Source organism: Chiloscyllium plagiosum, unplaced genomic scaffold (assembly GCF_037043375.1).
Source record: "Chiloscyllium plagiosum isolate Xiang-an unplaced genomic scaffold, Cpla_swu_hap1 HiC_scaffold_14, whole genome shotgun sequence".
Taxonomy (NCBI): domain Eukaryota; kingdom Metazoa; phylum Chordata; class Chondrichthyes; order Orectolobiformes; family Hemiscylliidae; genus Chiloscyllium; species Chiloscyllium plagiosum.
The window spans coordinates 30,337,795-30,353,124 of NW_028270152.1; the positions used below are offsets into that span (position 1 = coordinate 30,337,795).

At 42.4% G+C, this 15,330-nt stretch overlaps 1 protein-coding gene across 8 annotated transcripts in view; it reads left to right on the forward strand.

The window, feature by feature from the left end:
• tsen2 (TSEN2 tRNA splicing endonuclease subunit) overlaps positions 1-15,330 on the forward strand; it is a 29,353-nt gene that overhangs the window by 6,527 nt on the left and 7,496 nt on the right. For 7 of the 8 annotated variants that reach the window (XR_006314284.2, XM_043707957.2, XM_043707961.2 and 4 more), the window contains 5 exons: positions 2,307-2,346; positions 6,196-6,721; positions 9,210-9,287; positions 9,795-9,845; positions 10,997-11,135. Coding sequence is in view for 7 of the 8 variants with exons in the window: in XM_043707957.2 (XP_043563892.2) it covers positions 2,307-2,346; positions 6,196-6,721; positions 9,210-9,287; positions 9,795-9,845; positions 10,997-11,135 (834 nt within the window). In the remaining variant the exon portion in view is untranslated. Of the gene's footprint in view, positions 1-2,306; positions 2,347-5,611; positions 5,719-6,195; positions 6,722-9,209; positions 9,288-9,794; positions 9,846-10,996; positions 11,136-15,330 lie in introns of all 8 variants that reach the window. The other variant, XM_043707963.2, reaches the window with a different exon arrangement.

The window sequence follows — 15,330 nt, forward strand, 5'->3', positions numbered from 1 at the left end:
ACAATTCCCTGATTTCCAACATAAATATTCTGACCTTAATATGTAAAAACTGAATAATAGTTCAAAATGCCAGTATGCTATCTGAAAGGAAAGTGAAAGCCATTGAAACTATTTGTTTTCAGACAATGGGAAGCTATTGAGCATATTTGATTGTCGGTTAGACCCAGACTTCAATAATGATTTCTTGTTAGTTGGATAAAGCAATCAGCCAGCATGTTTGTCATGAACTACCATACCAAGAAATTGTGTTTATTTTTAAGATTGTAGCTTTGATTAGAAATTTTAGCAAACTAATTCACAACTTGTGGAAAGGTTAATCCAGAGCCAACTGAGACAGCAGGAACAGAGACTGCTAATTTGTGATTAGACCATAAGATACAGGAGCAGAATTAGGTCTTTAGCCCATGGGTCTGCTCCATCTTTTGATCATTGTCCTGCCTTCGCCCTGTAACCCTTGATCCATTTACTGGAATTCTCTCCCTAAAGGGTGCTGTCGGTCACCCCACAGCAAGTGGACTGCAGCAGTTCAAGAAGGCAATTCACCACCACCTTTTCAAGGGCAACCAATAACTGATAATAAATGCTGGCCAGCCATTGACGCCCATATCCCACAAGTGAATAAAAAGGCCAAGAACCTTTATACCTCTGTTTTAAATACACTCAATGACTTGGCTTCTATATTGAATTGAATTGAACTTATTGTTACATGTACTGAGGCATAGTGAAAAGCTTTGCTTGCAAAAAATACAAGTAGATCACTCTTCGCAGCAATGAGTTCCACAGATTAACCATCTTCAGGCTGAGGATGTTTCCTCCTTATTTCAGTTCTAAAGGGTCATCCCTTCACCTTGAGGCTGTATCCTCGTGTCCTAGTCTCTCCTACTAGTGGAAATAACTAATCCGCATCCACTCTATCCAGGCCTCTCAGTATTCTGTAAGATTCAGTTAGATCCCCCTACGTCCTTCTGAACTTATTCAAGTACAGATCCAGATCCTCAACTGCTCCTCATATGAACAAACCCTTCAGTCCCACAATCATTCTTGTAAACCTCCTCTGGACCCAGTGCATGGCCGGCACATCCTTCCTTAGATACGGGGCCCAAAACTGTTTGCAATATTCCAATTGCAATTTGACCAGAGGCTTATACAGCCTCAGCAGTATATTCCTGATCTTTTATAGTTGCCCTCTAAAAATGAATTCTGGATTAGAGTGGTGTTGGAAAAGCACAGCAATTCAGGCAGCATCAGAGAAGCAGGAAAATCGACGTTTCGGGGAAAAGCCCTTCATCAGGAATACAGGCAGAGTGCCTGAAGGGTGGAGAGATAAATGAGAGGAGGGTGGGGGTGGGTGCTACTTTCTCCCCACCCCCACCCTCCTCTCATTTATCTCTCCACCCTTCAGGCACTCTGCCTGTATTCCTGATGAAGGGCTTTTCCCCGAAACGTTGATTTTCCTGCTCCTTGGATACTACCTGAACTGCTGTGCTTTTCCAGCACCATTCTAATCCAGAATCTGGTTTCCAGCATCTGCAGTTATTGTTTTTACCTCTAAAAATGAATGCCAATATTGCATTTGTCTTCCTAACTACCAACTGAACCTGCATGTTAACATAAAGAGAATTCTGACCTAGGACTCCAGATGCCCTTTGTGCTTCAGATTTCTGAAGCCTTTCCCATTTATAAAATAGTCTACACCTCTACTCTTTCTTCCAACATTGAATTCCATCTTCCACTTCTTTGCCCACTCTCTTAGCCTGTCCAAATCCTTCTGCAGCTTCCCCGTTTTCTCAATACTATCTCTTTCTGCACCAATCTTTGTGTCATCTGCAAACATAGCAACAATGCCCTCGGTTCCTTAATCCAGACCGTTAATGTGTAATGTGAACAGTTATGGATTCAGATGTTTTAAGTAACTTTGTTTCTTCATATTCTGCTTTGTTCCACTTGAAGACTTTTCAATTTGTTTTTTAAAAATCATGGAGGGATGCATATACAAGAGGGGTCAGTTATTAAAATGTCCAGACCAGGCTTTCATTTGGCTAGTTATTGGGTAATAAATGCATTCCTCAGTCTATAGGGCATAATGCCTATATTGCCTGAAAGAATGGTTGCTAATGCTACGTTTGAGAGAATATTTCCTGCATTTCTCACAGCAGCAGTAATTTTGGCTGGCAAGCTGTCTATAGAATAAATTACTTATGTTCCTTATTATATTTTGGAAGTGAAGAAGTTTAGTCAAATAATTTAATTCAGCTATGATTCTCAGAACTGATGAAATGCATTAATTTTACCCTTTTGGTTTGTAGATGCCAATCTTCTGCATATGCCCATAATTTCATCAACAAAGTAAGTCTAGGACAGTCATAACAATTTTTTTTGCATGTGATTCAGTATTCCTATTCCACTTAATATGTTTCTCCGCTACTGCTTTGCTTTTTATTGTTTTGGAAGTAATTTTGTTGCATTCATCTCTATAATAAGACCCTAAATGAATTTCATTACTGTTGGCAAATGATTGGCAAGAGGAGGAAAAAAGACAATCACTCGTATATTTTGTAAGGAGAGTAAAGCAGTTTGTGAAAATGGTGGTTGGAGAGCATGTAGCCTATTTGAAAAGTAGAATGTTTAATGTAGTTAAGTTAAACCATTTAAGGTTAAACAGATTTTGGGAGGATTGCTCTTTGATATGTGAAATTTCAGTATATTTGCAGGGTTTTTATTTTAATTTTCTTCCCTATTCCTTCGAGTTTCAATATTATCAGTGTGTGTCATGTGTATTTGCATCCGAAGAAGGGTTTAGGACTCGAAATATTAACTCTGTTTTCTCTCCACAGATGCTGCCAGACCTGCTGAGTTTCTCCAGCAATTTCTGTCTTTTGTTTGTTTCAGATCTCCAGCATCTAGAATTCTTTATTTTATTTTTGTATATTGTTTCAAGGCAGTTGTCTGTATGTATGCTGACAACATAGAGTTCTATTGGCCTTATCACTTCTCCTGGAAACACAACTGCCCCACTGTTAGAATGCCTGTCTGACTTAATGTCACAGCTGAGCCAATTATGTTCCTGTAGCGGAATGTTGGGATAACGAAAGCATTAATCTCCTTTGTTCCTTCCCAGTCTACTCACTGAGGCTGCCTTAGATAGTTGGCAACTCCACTCTGAATAACCTGTTCTTCTAAGTTAATTTTCAGTATGTAACTATCTCTACTCTTCAGCACTTTTATCATAACCAAATCTGTTATCCTTTTGTTTTCACCTCCATAACTGATTTCTGTAACACCGTTCTCGTTGATCTCTAAAGCTGTGCCCTTTATTTTGTTTTATTCATTCATGTGATATGGGCAAAACCAGCATTTATTGCCCTCGCTTAATTGTCCAGAATGCAGTTAAGTGTCACCCGCAATGCTGGGTAGCCTGACCAGGTAAGAATGACAGTTTTCCCTCCCTAAAGGACATTAATGAACTAGCTGGGTTTTATTTTAACTCCTGACAATCAGCAATAGTTTCATAGCCATCATTCGAACTCTAATTCTCAGATTATTATTGAATTCAAATTCCACTGTCTGCCATGGTGGGATTTAACCCAGGTTCCCAAAACATTGCCCATGTCTGTGGACTAATAGTCTATCTGTTAACAATCGCTAGATTAAAGTCCAGTGATAAATCCATTAAACCACTGCTTGCCTTGCGTAAACTCCTTCACCAACACATTCCACCCTGACCTTCTATTCACCTGGACCATCTCTGACAACCTCCCTCCCCTTCCTGGACCTCTCCATCTCTGCCAACAGTGACCGACTCAACACCGACATTTTCTACAAATGCACCGACTCCCACAGCTACCTGGATTACACCTGCCCCCACTCTGCCTCCTGCAAAAATGGTATCCCTTATTCCCAAATCCTATGCCTCCACCGCATCTGCTCCCAGGAGGACCAATTTGGCCACAGAACACACCAGATGGTCTCCTCCTTCAATTTCCCCGTCCACGTGGTTGATGATGCCCTCCATCGCATCTCATCCACTTCCCGCACCTCCGCCCTCGAACCCCACCCCTCCAACCACAGCAAGAACAGAACCCCCTAGTCCTCACCTTCCACCCCACCAACCTCGGTAGACATTGCATCATCCTCCGCCATTTCTGCCACCTACAAACAGACCCCACCACCAGAGATATATTTCCCTACCCACTTTCTGTAAAGACTATTCCCTCCACGACTACCTCGTCACGTCCACGCCCACCAACAACCCACCCTCCTCTCTGGGCACCTTCCCCTGCCACCGGAGGAATTGCAAAACCTGCGCCCACCCCACCCCCCACACCACCTACATCCAAGGCCCCAAAGGAGCCCTCCACATCCATCAAAGTTTCACTTGCACATCCACACGTCATTTACTGTATCCATTGCTCCCGATGCGGTCCCCTCTACATTGGGGAGATAGGATGCCTACTTGCAGAGTGCATCAGAGAACATCTCCAGGACACCTGCACCAACCAACCTCACCGCCCCATGGCCGATCACTTTAAATCCCCCTCCCACTCTGCCGAGGCATGCAGGTCCTGGGCCTCCTCCATTGCCACTTCCTTACCACCCGATGCCTGGATGAAGAATGCCTCATCTTCTGCCTCGAGACCCTTCAACCCCATGGCATCAATGTGAATTTCACCAATTTCCCCTACCCTCCACCTTACCCCAGTTCCGGCCTTTCCGCTCAGCACCGCCCTCATGACCTGTCCCATCCTCCTTCCCAACTATCCGCTCCACCCTTTCCCACCCCCCCCAACCTATCGCCTTTACCCCCACCTCCATCCACCTATCAGACTCTCAGCTACCTTCGCAGCCCCAACTCTCTCCCATTTATCTCTCCACCCCTGAGACTCACAGCCTCATTCCTGATGAAGATGTTGTGCCCGAATTGTTGATTTTCCTGTTCCTCAGATGCTGCTTGACCTGCTGTGCTTTTCCAGCACCACACACTCGACTCTAATCTCCAGCATCTGCAATCCTCACTTTTGCCCTGCATAAATTCCAACTTGTTCATATCCTGTCTGGAGTATATTCTACTCACTAATTACTCTATTCAGTGACAGACTCTACTAGGCAGCATCTCACTTTCAAATCACACTCCTCTTTTATAAATTGCTTCAACTCTGATCCATTCTCCTGTCTGCAAATATCGCAGCCTTTTTGTTGTCTAACTAGTCTTCTGTGTATTCTCGTCCCTCCATTCGGTCAGAGCAGGAGACCTCTTGGGCTTCTCAGCTTGATTTTGTAGAATCTTGCAGAGCACAAGAAGGCCATTTGGCCCATTGTGCCTGTGCAGGATCTTTTGAAAGGATCAGTTGGTCCCACTCACCAATTTTGTCTCCATTGCATTGCAATTTCCTCCTTATCAAGCCTTTATCCAATTTTCTTATGAAAATTACAGCTGAACATCCTTTCCTCTTCCTTCCTAAATTCGTCCCCATCCTTATTTCCTCCTGTCATGCCTCTAAAGATGTATTCAGTAACTACCTGTAGAAATCTTTGCAAGCAACCTTGAATGATAACCTGACCTTGTCACTCGTGATTGATGGGTGTTTTCAAGTATATGCTTATTTTGTTTCAGATTTCCCGCAATATTTTGCATTTTGTTGAAAGTCTACCTGTTTGTTTAAACTCAGCCAAATGTGTCATTTCTGCTTTGCGTCCATTTTTACACTATGAAGTGCTAAGGTGATTTCTTTTAATTTTAAAACAATAGCTTAAATTGAGTTTTATTTTTGCTGTGTGAGGTGTGATGAGATCCAAGTATTTAATTTACTTCTTTCACGTACTTAATGTCTGTCTGTAATAAAGTACACTTGGCCCTCCAACAAGGAGCTGCAATGTGTTATGTGAGAGGCATGGGATGTGTGGGTCTCTATCTTTTAATTACTTTCTGTGCCTGGTGTCATGTCCACACAGGCTCACTCTACAATGGCCCACACGATAGCGCTAGGCAGGACACTGCACATATCAATTGGTTTCCTTCAACCCACTGCCATTGTGCTGAGTTGAGTGCTTTTGTAAACTTCCAACACAAAGCAATGAAACCATTGAAAATACATTTTAAAAAAAGAGTACTTTGTACTTTTTGAGGATGTCTTCCCTGGAAGTGTTATTGCTGGTACTCACTAGCAAATCGTTACTTTGGTTTCCTTATCACCACAGGTTTCAGCACCATTTTGAGTGGGCTAAAAGTCTCCTGCAAGAACAAGGGCTGGAAGATACTTTCATTGAGAAGATGTTGGAAAATTATACAAAACCAATAGAGTTGTCATACAATAGAAGGAGGAGTGAATCAGGTGACCATTCACAACAAATAAATAGTAATTCCCAAGTCTGTACAGCTAAGGACGAGTCTGGTGAAAGAGCTGAAAATACACATAATGGAGAAAATCAACCTGTCAAAAGCACTCGAAATAAGGCGCATCATTTGGAAAGTGACGCACTTTATGATCCTTTAGCAAAATATGGACATGCAGACTGTGAAACAGCTGGCAGGGAAGCTCGAACAGAAGGGCACTGTCCCAGGCATGATGATCTCATTATTCACTGTGGCTGCCAATATCCTGATGATGTGAACGAAGGTCTGCAAAATGATTCAAGTAAAGATGACAAAATGTCCACTGAACATGAATATGTTCTAGTAGTGGAAAACACATTACTATGTGATGGTAAAGAATTGAGTGGAAAAGTGAGTATAATGATTTAGAGATTGTGTTTAACTGTATGCATTAGAATTCTCATCATGTGCCTGAAGGTGGGTGTGAATATTGCTAAAGGCATCGTGTCTATCTTTTGAAGAATTCTGATACAGTACAATTAATTCAAACTAATCTGTTACGTGGAAATGAGTTGTCAATTTGGCAGGAATTTAACAATGAAATTCAGCCATTATGGCCTGAAGATCAATTGAATCGGGTTTATTTCATATGGGATATCTCAAACTCAATATGAAAAACACAATTGCAAATTCCATAATGAATAATCAAGGTAATTAGTACAGCACCTGCAACACTTCAAATTCCAAGCCACCAGGTGCATTCATCTTCTCAAAAAACTTAACTAACTTTAAATTATTGTAGGTTTCCATTTTTATTTATCAGCTGCATCACAAGATCTCCGTCATTCTAACTAAGAAATAGGTTTACTCATGATTCCTCTCGTTAACACTGAACAATCTTAAGTGGCCATTATCTTTCCAAACCATAGGCTACTATGGACCAGCCATAGGGCTGCTCTCTCATTAAAGACAGATGATTGGTGGTGGTATAACCTGAGGATCAGGAAGGCTCAGGTGAGGGAAGAGGTTGAGAAGGAGAGTTCTTCATGGTAACCTCAAGTGGTGTGGAAATGAGCCCACGCTGTTGTTAGCATTCTGTGTCACAGGCCAGCTGACCTGATTGACCCCCAAATGAAACAAAACCAGAAATTGCTGAGGACACTCAGTGGGTATAGCAGCATTTGTGGAGAGAAAGAAGGGTCACTGATCTTGAAACATGAATTCTGCTTTCTCCTTGCAGATGCTGCCAGATCTCATCCAGCAATTTCTGGGGGGTTTTTCAGTTTCAGATCTTCAGCATTCACAGTTCTTTGTTTTAATCTATAACATGATCTCAGCTCAGCTTTCCCTTCACAATTGTAGCATTTAACTGTTTCCTGTTCAGTAAGTACAACACAGCTGTATCACAAATTGCCTGTTAAGACCCTTGGTGTTCATTTTTTTTGTCAAAATATAACCGCCTTGCCACTAAATTGGATTGGTGATATAATTAGATAATGTGTCAAGTTATTCAGGAATACAGCTTTTAGGCTCAGCGTCATAATATGCTCTTAATTCCATTTTCTGTGTTTGAACCTATTGCTGTAATTCGTAGAAATATCCTACTTAGTGAAGGTTACGATAAGACTTTCAATTCTGCTGCAGCCTGTAAAATGTGCATTTGTAAAGGCAAGAGTAAGCCAATGAGTCCTTTAAAGTCTGTTCCCTCATTCACTTTAATGATAGCGGGTCTGTACTGAGTGGTAGCAAGTTCATTAGATGCTCAGGATTTTCCACGATCAATAGTGGTTTGCATCAGATAATAATCTGATAATAGAATAAAAGGAACACTCCTGAATTTATAGATTAATAACTCTGTAGTTAAGGCTTCTGATTCAGGACTACAGCATGATCAAAGGGCCCTGTTTAATAGTATCATCTTAAATCATGAGTCTCAGGTAGGACAGTGAAGGTAGCTTTTGGCACACTGGCCTTCATCAATTGAGTATAGAGGTTGGGAAGTTATGTTGCAATTACACAGGATGTTGGTGAGACCGCACTTGGAGTATTGTGTTTAGTTTTCGTCACCTTGCTATAGGAAGGATATTATTAAACTGGAAAGAGTGCAAAAGAAATTTACAAGGATGTTGCAAGGACTCAACAGTCTGAGTTATAGGGAAGAGGTTGGACGAGCTAGGACATTTTTTTCTTTAGAGGGTAGGAGACTCGGGGGACCTACGAGAAGTGTATATGATCATGAGAGGTTGAGATAGGGTAAATACACTCAGTTTTTTTCCCAGGGTTGGGGACTCGAAGACTAGAGACATCAGTTTAAGTTTAGAGGGGAAAGAATAAAAGGGAACCTGAGGGGCACTGTTTTTACACAGAGGGTTGTGTACATATGGAATGAGCTACCAGCAGAAATGGTTGAGGTGTGTACATTAATAACATTTAAAAAGCATTTGGACAAATACATGGATAGGAAAGGATTAGGAGGATGTGGTCCAAGTGCAAGGAAATAGGGTTAGCATGGATGGACATTTTGGGAGACCGTGTTGGACAGGGTTGGGTGGCGGGCTGGTGTGGACGGGGTGCGGTGTTAGACTGGGTTGGGGGGGTGGACGGGTGCATGGTCTCGTGCATGGTGTGCTGCTGCCTAGACTCCTGAACAGGGAGTGGATTTAACAGAAAGCTTCGAGCCCCCAGGGGAAAGGCATTGAATCAATTAATCGAATAATCAATTATCCGAACGAAATAATGCCTGCCCATTTCGTTCGGATAATCAAGGTTCCTCTATATATTGCATGTGATGTTATTATCTAGCACTGTAATTTCATATAAGCGCATAAAAACAAAGTAGCTACAAGTAATTCATTGAAAAAAAATGAATTGGGCTTACCTTATAAATTGTTTTCCTTAGCCTGACGTCACAGAGAGATTAGTCTGCAAGAGGAACCCATTTCGAGTTTTTGAATATCTTCAACTCAGTTTGGAAGAGGTATGATAGAGTTAAGAAATAAAAAACCATGTGTAAATTTTGGTTTTTAACTGGTTAGTAAAGTTAATTGTTTTTTTTTAATTAAAGTGTAACTTGAAAACTCAAAAATGCCTATTATACAATTCACAATGTGTAAGATATGTTACAGAATATTTAACTTTTTAATTGTTTGATTAATGCAGCTGTTTATTCTATCTTACAACATAAACAACTTTTATATGCGATGAATTTAGTGATTGCTGCATCATGTAGGCTATAACTATCGATTATAACTATCAAGCAGTTATAACTATCGTTCTTTATATTTTATGGTAATTTTTTGTTTAATATTTGTTAATTCATATTTCTTAATATGGTTGATTTTTTTTTTACCATTTAAAAATCAAAGGTTTTATTTAATTAAGTTACATTTGCAATATTGCTGTTCCTGATAGATTGCTAAAGTTAGCCATGCACACCCTTGTAGTGCATATATGTAAATTAATACCCAACTCTGTGCTGTTTCAGGCCTTTTTCCTTGTCTATGCCTTAGGATGTTTAACCATTTATCATAATGAGGTGAGTTTTTTTTTTGTTTTCCACTTCATAAAAAATGATAAAATTGACATAGGATTGCTGAACCATTGACAGTACCTATCAACTGATCAGTTAAACCATGCAGAACAAAAAATCCCAGATTCAAATTCCAGTCAATGTTGAATGAGCTGATCTCCACTGGAGTAGTTAAAGGAAAAATGCAATTGGTCTTCACAGATCAGCATTAAGATTAGGACCTTTTCTCTTCTGCAAGTGTGTGTTGTGGGGAAAATCACCAGCCTTGGAGTCAGAGTTGGGGTTCAATGAGTTTATTGTACAAGGAAATACCAGAGCTCTGGGAGAGATAGACACCACAGCACAGTGGTTAGCTGCGAGTCTTCTCTCAACCCACATGTCAAGATATTTTTATACATTTTGTGATATAATAGGTCAGTATTCAGATTATTGTCTCGGTAACATGGTTTGTTTATTGTAAACATTGCAGAATTGTTAATAGTTTTGGTGCAGTCATCGTCAGTTCCAGCATAGCCTTTGTTAATTTCAGAGCGGTCGTTGTCAGTTTGAGTGCAGACATTGTCAGTTTCAGTGTCTGCACGAACGTCAATTGCTATGGTAATGGGTGCTAATCGCTCTTCCTGGGAAGGGCGATTATTGCAGCCCTGATTATTATCACTCTGTATTGAGTCCATATCAGACTGTTAGCATTTCTATCAAAGGTGTTGGCTGGACCCACTTCTGTGGGCAGTATACGCTACTCATGTGTATGCTGTCCCCCACGCACCTTGTTGTGAGTGCATTGTGGTGGCCCCAGGCAGTGTCTGCGTTTGTCATGCTGTCTCTCTCCATATTGTGGTCCCGCGGTCATCTTGTATGTCAAGTGGCCAACTTATGGCTATGCGGGCATCTTGTGTGTCCATGTGCCTAGTGTCACCCTGCCCCGTGCCATCTCCCATTTCACTTGCAACTTGTCCATTCTCCACGTTCAAACTCTTTCCTGGATGAAAGCATGTTTTGTGTCCCGAAAATTACTAGTTGATTTTTGAAGATGAAAATAATGGGTGCATTGATTGAAACACCAGAAGTTTTGAAAGTATATCATCTACTAAAAATGCAGAGGTTATATTTGGTATGTCTGGTATATGATAATGATATTCTTTTTTATTTAATTTCAGGAACCTCTGACTATACTCAAATTATGGGAAGTATTTAGTCTGATTCAGCCTGGGTTTAAAACTAACTACATGGGTTATCATTACTTCCGAAGTAAAGGCTGGGTGCCAAAAACTGGACTGAAGTATGGAACAGACCTTTGTAAGTATTGCCTCGGTTTATTTTTACACTGCCTCACTTTGCCATCAGAAAAATGCTCAGACAATAAAAAAACCAAAGCACCATGATAGATCAGAGGATTTAATAAATTGAGTTGACTGAATTGGCCCAAAATGTCCCAGTTTAATTCTGGCTTGTACCATGATGGTAATCTCAACCAGGGCAACAGTAAATGATTTTCAGCTAGGGAGCTTAAAAGATTACTATCAAGTAACTCCTACTGAAAATATAATTCTGACGTTTGATAAGGAATTGGATAAGGCTAGACCGTACTTTAATTCTCTTTGTTACTTTCAGTTAAAGCTCATGGAATAAATGGCCTCAGCATCTTAGATACAGAATTAGCTGAGTGACTGTGAATAAAGTGATCGTTAATGCAAGTTATTCGTGCTGGAGGAAGGTTTGCAGTGCGGCTCCCTGCCACCAGGGGTCAGTGTTCAAACCTTGGCTTTTCCTGATGTATATAAATGTCTCAGATATTGTGTTGGCAAACTTTAGAACTATGGCTAATGATACAAAACTTGGAAACACTGTAAACAGTACAGAAGATAGTGTAAAGTCTCTCAAAGCCTTAGTCAAGAGGATTGGTTGAGTAATGAGCGGGTGACAGATGACATTCATTGCGGAGAAATGCGAAGTGATTCAATTTGGTCGGACGACCATGGAGACATAATATAAAATAAAGGGCACAGCTCTAAAGGGGATGGATGAGCAGAGGAATCATGGAGTGTTTAAATCCATAAAAGATTAAAAATGCCAGGTTGAGAGTGTGATTAACAAAGCAGACTGTCTTTTTGGCTTTATTAATACAGCCCAGAGTACAAGAGCAAGGAGATTACAAATTTTTATTATAGTTCAGTTTCAACTGGTATTTTGTATGCCATTTTGTTTTTAACATTTCAGAAAGGATATGAAGGCATTGGAATGGGTGTAAAAACAGGTTTCCACTGGTGAGGAATTTCAGTCATTAAAGCTGAAGGGGAAGATGAGAAAGGTAAGATGAGATCTGATGGAGATAGTCAGACTCTTCATGACTTTGAACAGAGTGGGTGGGGAGAAACTGTTCCCACTCCAGGAAAGACCAAGTGCAGGAGAACATAGATTGTCAAAAGAAGCAAAAGTGATAAAAGGGAAAGAGCTTTTTCACATGCAAGTGCTTAGCATCTGGAATACACTGTCTGAGAGTGTGGAGGACACACGTTTCATCGATACTTTTGAAATGGAGTTTAGCTGTTGTTTGTTTGAGGGTGGGACGGGGGTGGGGGGGGGAATGGTATGAAGTGCTCATTGACAGAACCAGTGAGGGACACAAATGGCCACGTGTCCTCCTTCTGCACTGTAACAATTCGGTGATTCATGATCACTGCCCACCAACACTCATCATCAAGTCTTGCACACAAGAAACGGCTGGGATACTGTAGGGTAATGATTTAGTGCAGCTTTCAATCAAAGATGTTAAATTTGGTATATTTTAATGTGTGCAGTTCCTTTCCCTATTGCACTTTTGTACATAATCTCATAATTTGCATCTGTAAATTTGACAATGTTGCAAACTCTCAATCCAAAATTCCTTTTAAGTAAGTTCAAACTCATGCATGTTCTTGATTGGTTTATTTTGTATATGCCAGCTGAATTTAGTAAGACTTAGGGATTAAGATAAAATTACACTTGGCCCTCACTGTGATTCAGCTGTTAGAATTCTTGCATCTGAGTCAAAAGGTTGAAAGATCAAGCCCACGAGTGATGAGGAGAAAAATAAAGCGAAGAAACTATCTTATATACATTGTTAATTAATGGCTCGTGTATTGCATTTGGTCATTGGAGTTTTGTACTTTGTCATCTATGCATCATCTGACTCAAAAGAAGCTCAGGGTTGGATTTACTCTGCCTCCACAGACACTGCTGATCATGAGACACCCGACAACGCCACTGATCACATGATCGCTCCCATGCACACTCCCGCTCCAGAGACAGTCTCCACCCTGCCACACTCAACTCCAGCTCCACACTCTGTCCCAGCCCCAAGCCCTTCTGGGTGTTTACCATCCCCCTCCAGACCTCCCCATCAGAGAGGATAAACAGTCGGTCCTCAGTAAAGGACTCACCTTCATTCCATTATGCCCCCATGTCAGCGAATTCCGTATACATTGATTTTGAACTCTTTTTTTTCCATCGCCTCAACATCTGTGTCTATTTTTTCGATCATACTCCATCTTCTTGGATAACCTCGTGCTGGCCTTTTACCCTTCCTCGACCTCGTCATCTTCGGCTGCCATTGCAACATCGACTACCTCCATCTTACAACCCCTCTCACCCACTCCAACGTCCGCCCTCGCAATGCACAGGCCTCCATTCCCTCCGCTCCAACCCCAACCTCACCATAAAACCAGCTGACAAGGGAGGCATGGTGGTTGTGTGGCGAACTGACCTCTACATCACTGAGGCCAGACACCAACCTGCCCACACCACCTCCTACCGCCCCCTCAACCACGACCCCCACCTTCCATCACCAAACCATCATCTCCAAGGCCATCCATAATCGCATCACCTCAGATGATCTCCCATCCACAGCCTCCAACCTCACAGTTCCCCAACCCTGCACTGCCCAGTTTTATCTCTTACCCAAAATCCACAAACCTGACTGCCCTGGTTGACTGACTGATGTCTCCATCTTCTCCTGCCCTACTGAACTCATCTCGGCTTATCTCAACTCCGTCCTGTCCTCCTTGGTTCAGAAACTCGCCACATTCTTTCAAGACACCACCTACGCCCTCTACCTCCTAATGAATTCCAATTCCCCAGCCCCCCACACCTCATCTTCACCCAGTCCCTCTACACCTGCATCCCCTATGAGGAGGGCTTAAAAGCCTTCACCCATTCCCCCTCCACCAACACACTCATTTGATTGGCAGAACTGGTCCTCACCCTAAACAACTTCTCCTTTCAATCCTCCCACTTCCTATGAACTAGAGGGGTGGCTATGCAGGCCCGCATGGGTCCCAGCTATGCCTACCTCTTCACAGGATACATGGAACAGTCCCTTTTACACACCTACACTGGCCTCTGCTACATCGATGATCGCATCGGTGCTGCCTAGTGCTTGAACAGTTCATTCATTAACACTGACACCTTCAACCCTGACCTCAAGTTCACCCTCCCCTTCCTGGACCTCTCTGACTCCGGCAACCGACTTAGCACTGACGTCTGCTTGAAACCCACCAATCCCCACAACTTCCTTGACTACACCACCTCCCACTCCACCTCCTGTAAAAACGTGATCCTCCATCCTATCCCCCTTGGTCCAGGAACTCCCATGTTTGTTCAAGACACCACCAACTTCCTCCACTGTATTTGTTCCCAGGATGAACAATACAGAACATCTCAGAAATCCTCCTGCTTCAAAGACCATAGGTTCCCTACCCCTGTTATCAACAATGCCCTCAATCGCATCTCCTCCAATTCCCGCACTTCCGCCCTCGAACCCCACCCATCCCCATCCACAACAAGGATAGAATCCCTCTGGTCCTCACATTCCACCCCACTAATCTCCAAATCCAGCATATCATCCTCTCCCATTTTCGCCACCTACAGTCAGACCCCCCCCTCTGCGCGCCCCCTGCCCCCACCCCCGAAACCTGCATTCTGGAGGGACTGTTCCCTCGTTAGGTCCATACTCCACAACAACCTTCTTTCCACACCAGGTACCTTCCCCTGCTGCTGTAAGAGGTGCAAAACCTGCACCCACAACTCATTGTCACCTCTGTTCAGAGGATCATTGCAAATCCAGCAGAGATTTACGTGCATATTTTGGAACCTCATTTGTTGCATCAGTTGCTCTTGGTGTGGTGTTCTCTACATTGGAGAGACTGAGCGCAAATCCGAGGAATGGTTCAGGGAACATGTCTGGTCCGTAAGCACCAACCAACCCCACCTTCCATCTAAACCCCTTCCCAGTCCCCTGATTACATGTCCACTCTGGACCTCTTCCAGCACATAAACAAGGCCACCCTCAAACGAGGAAGAACACCTCATCTTCCGCCTCAGGAACCTACAATCACATGGCCTCAACCTTGAATTCACCAGTTTTTAAATCGCCCCACCCCGTCCCAGATCCAACCATCTGACTCAGCACCACCCAGTCTTGACCTGACCTACCTGTCCATCTTCCTTCCCACCT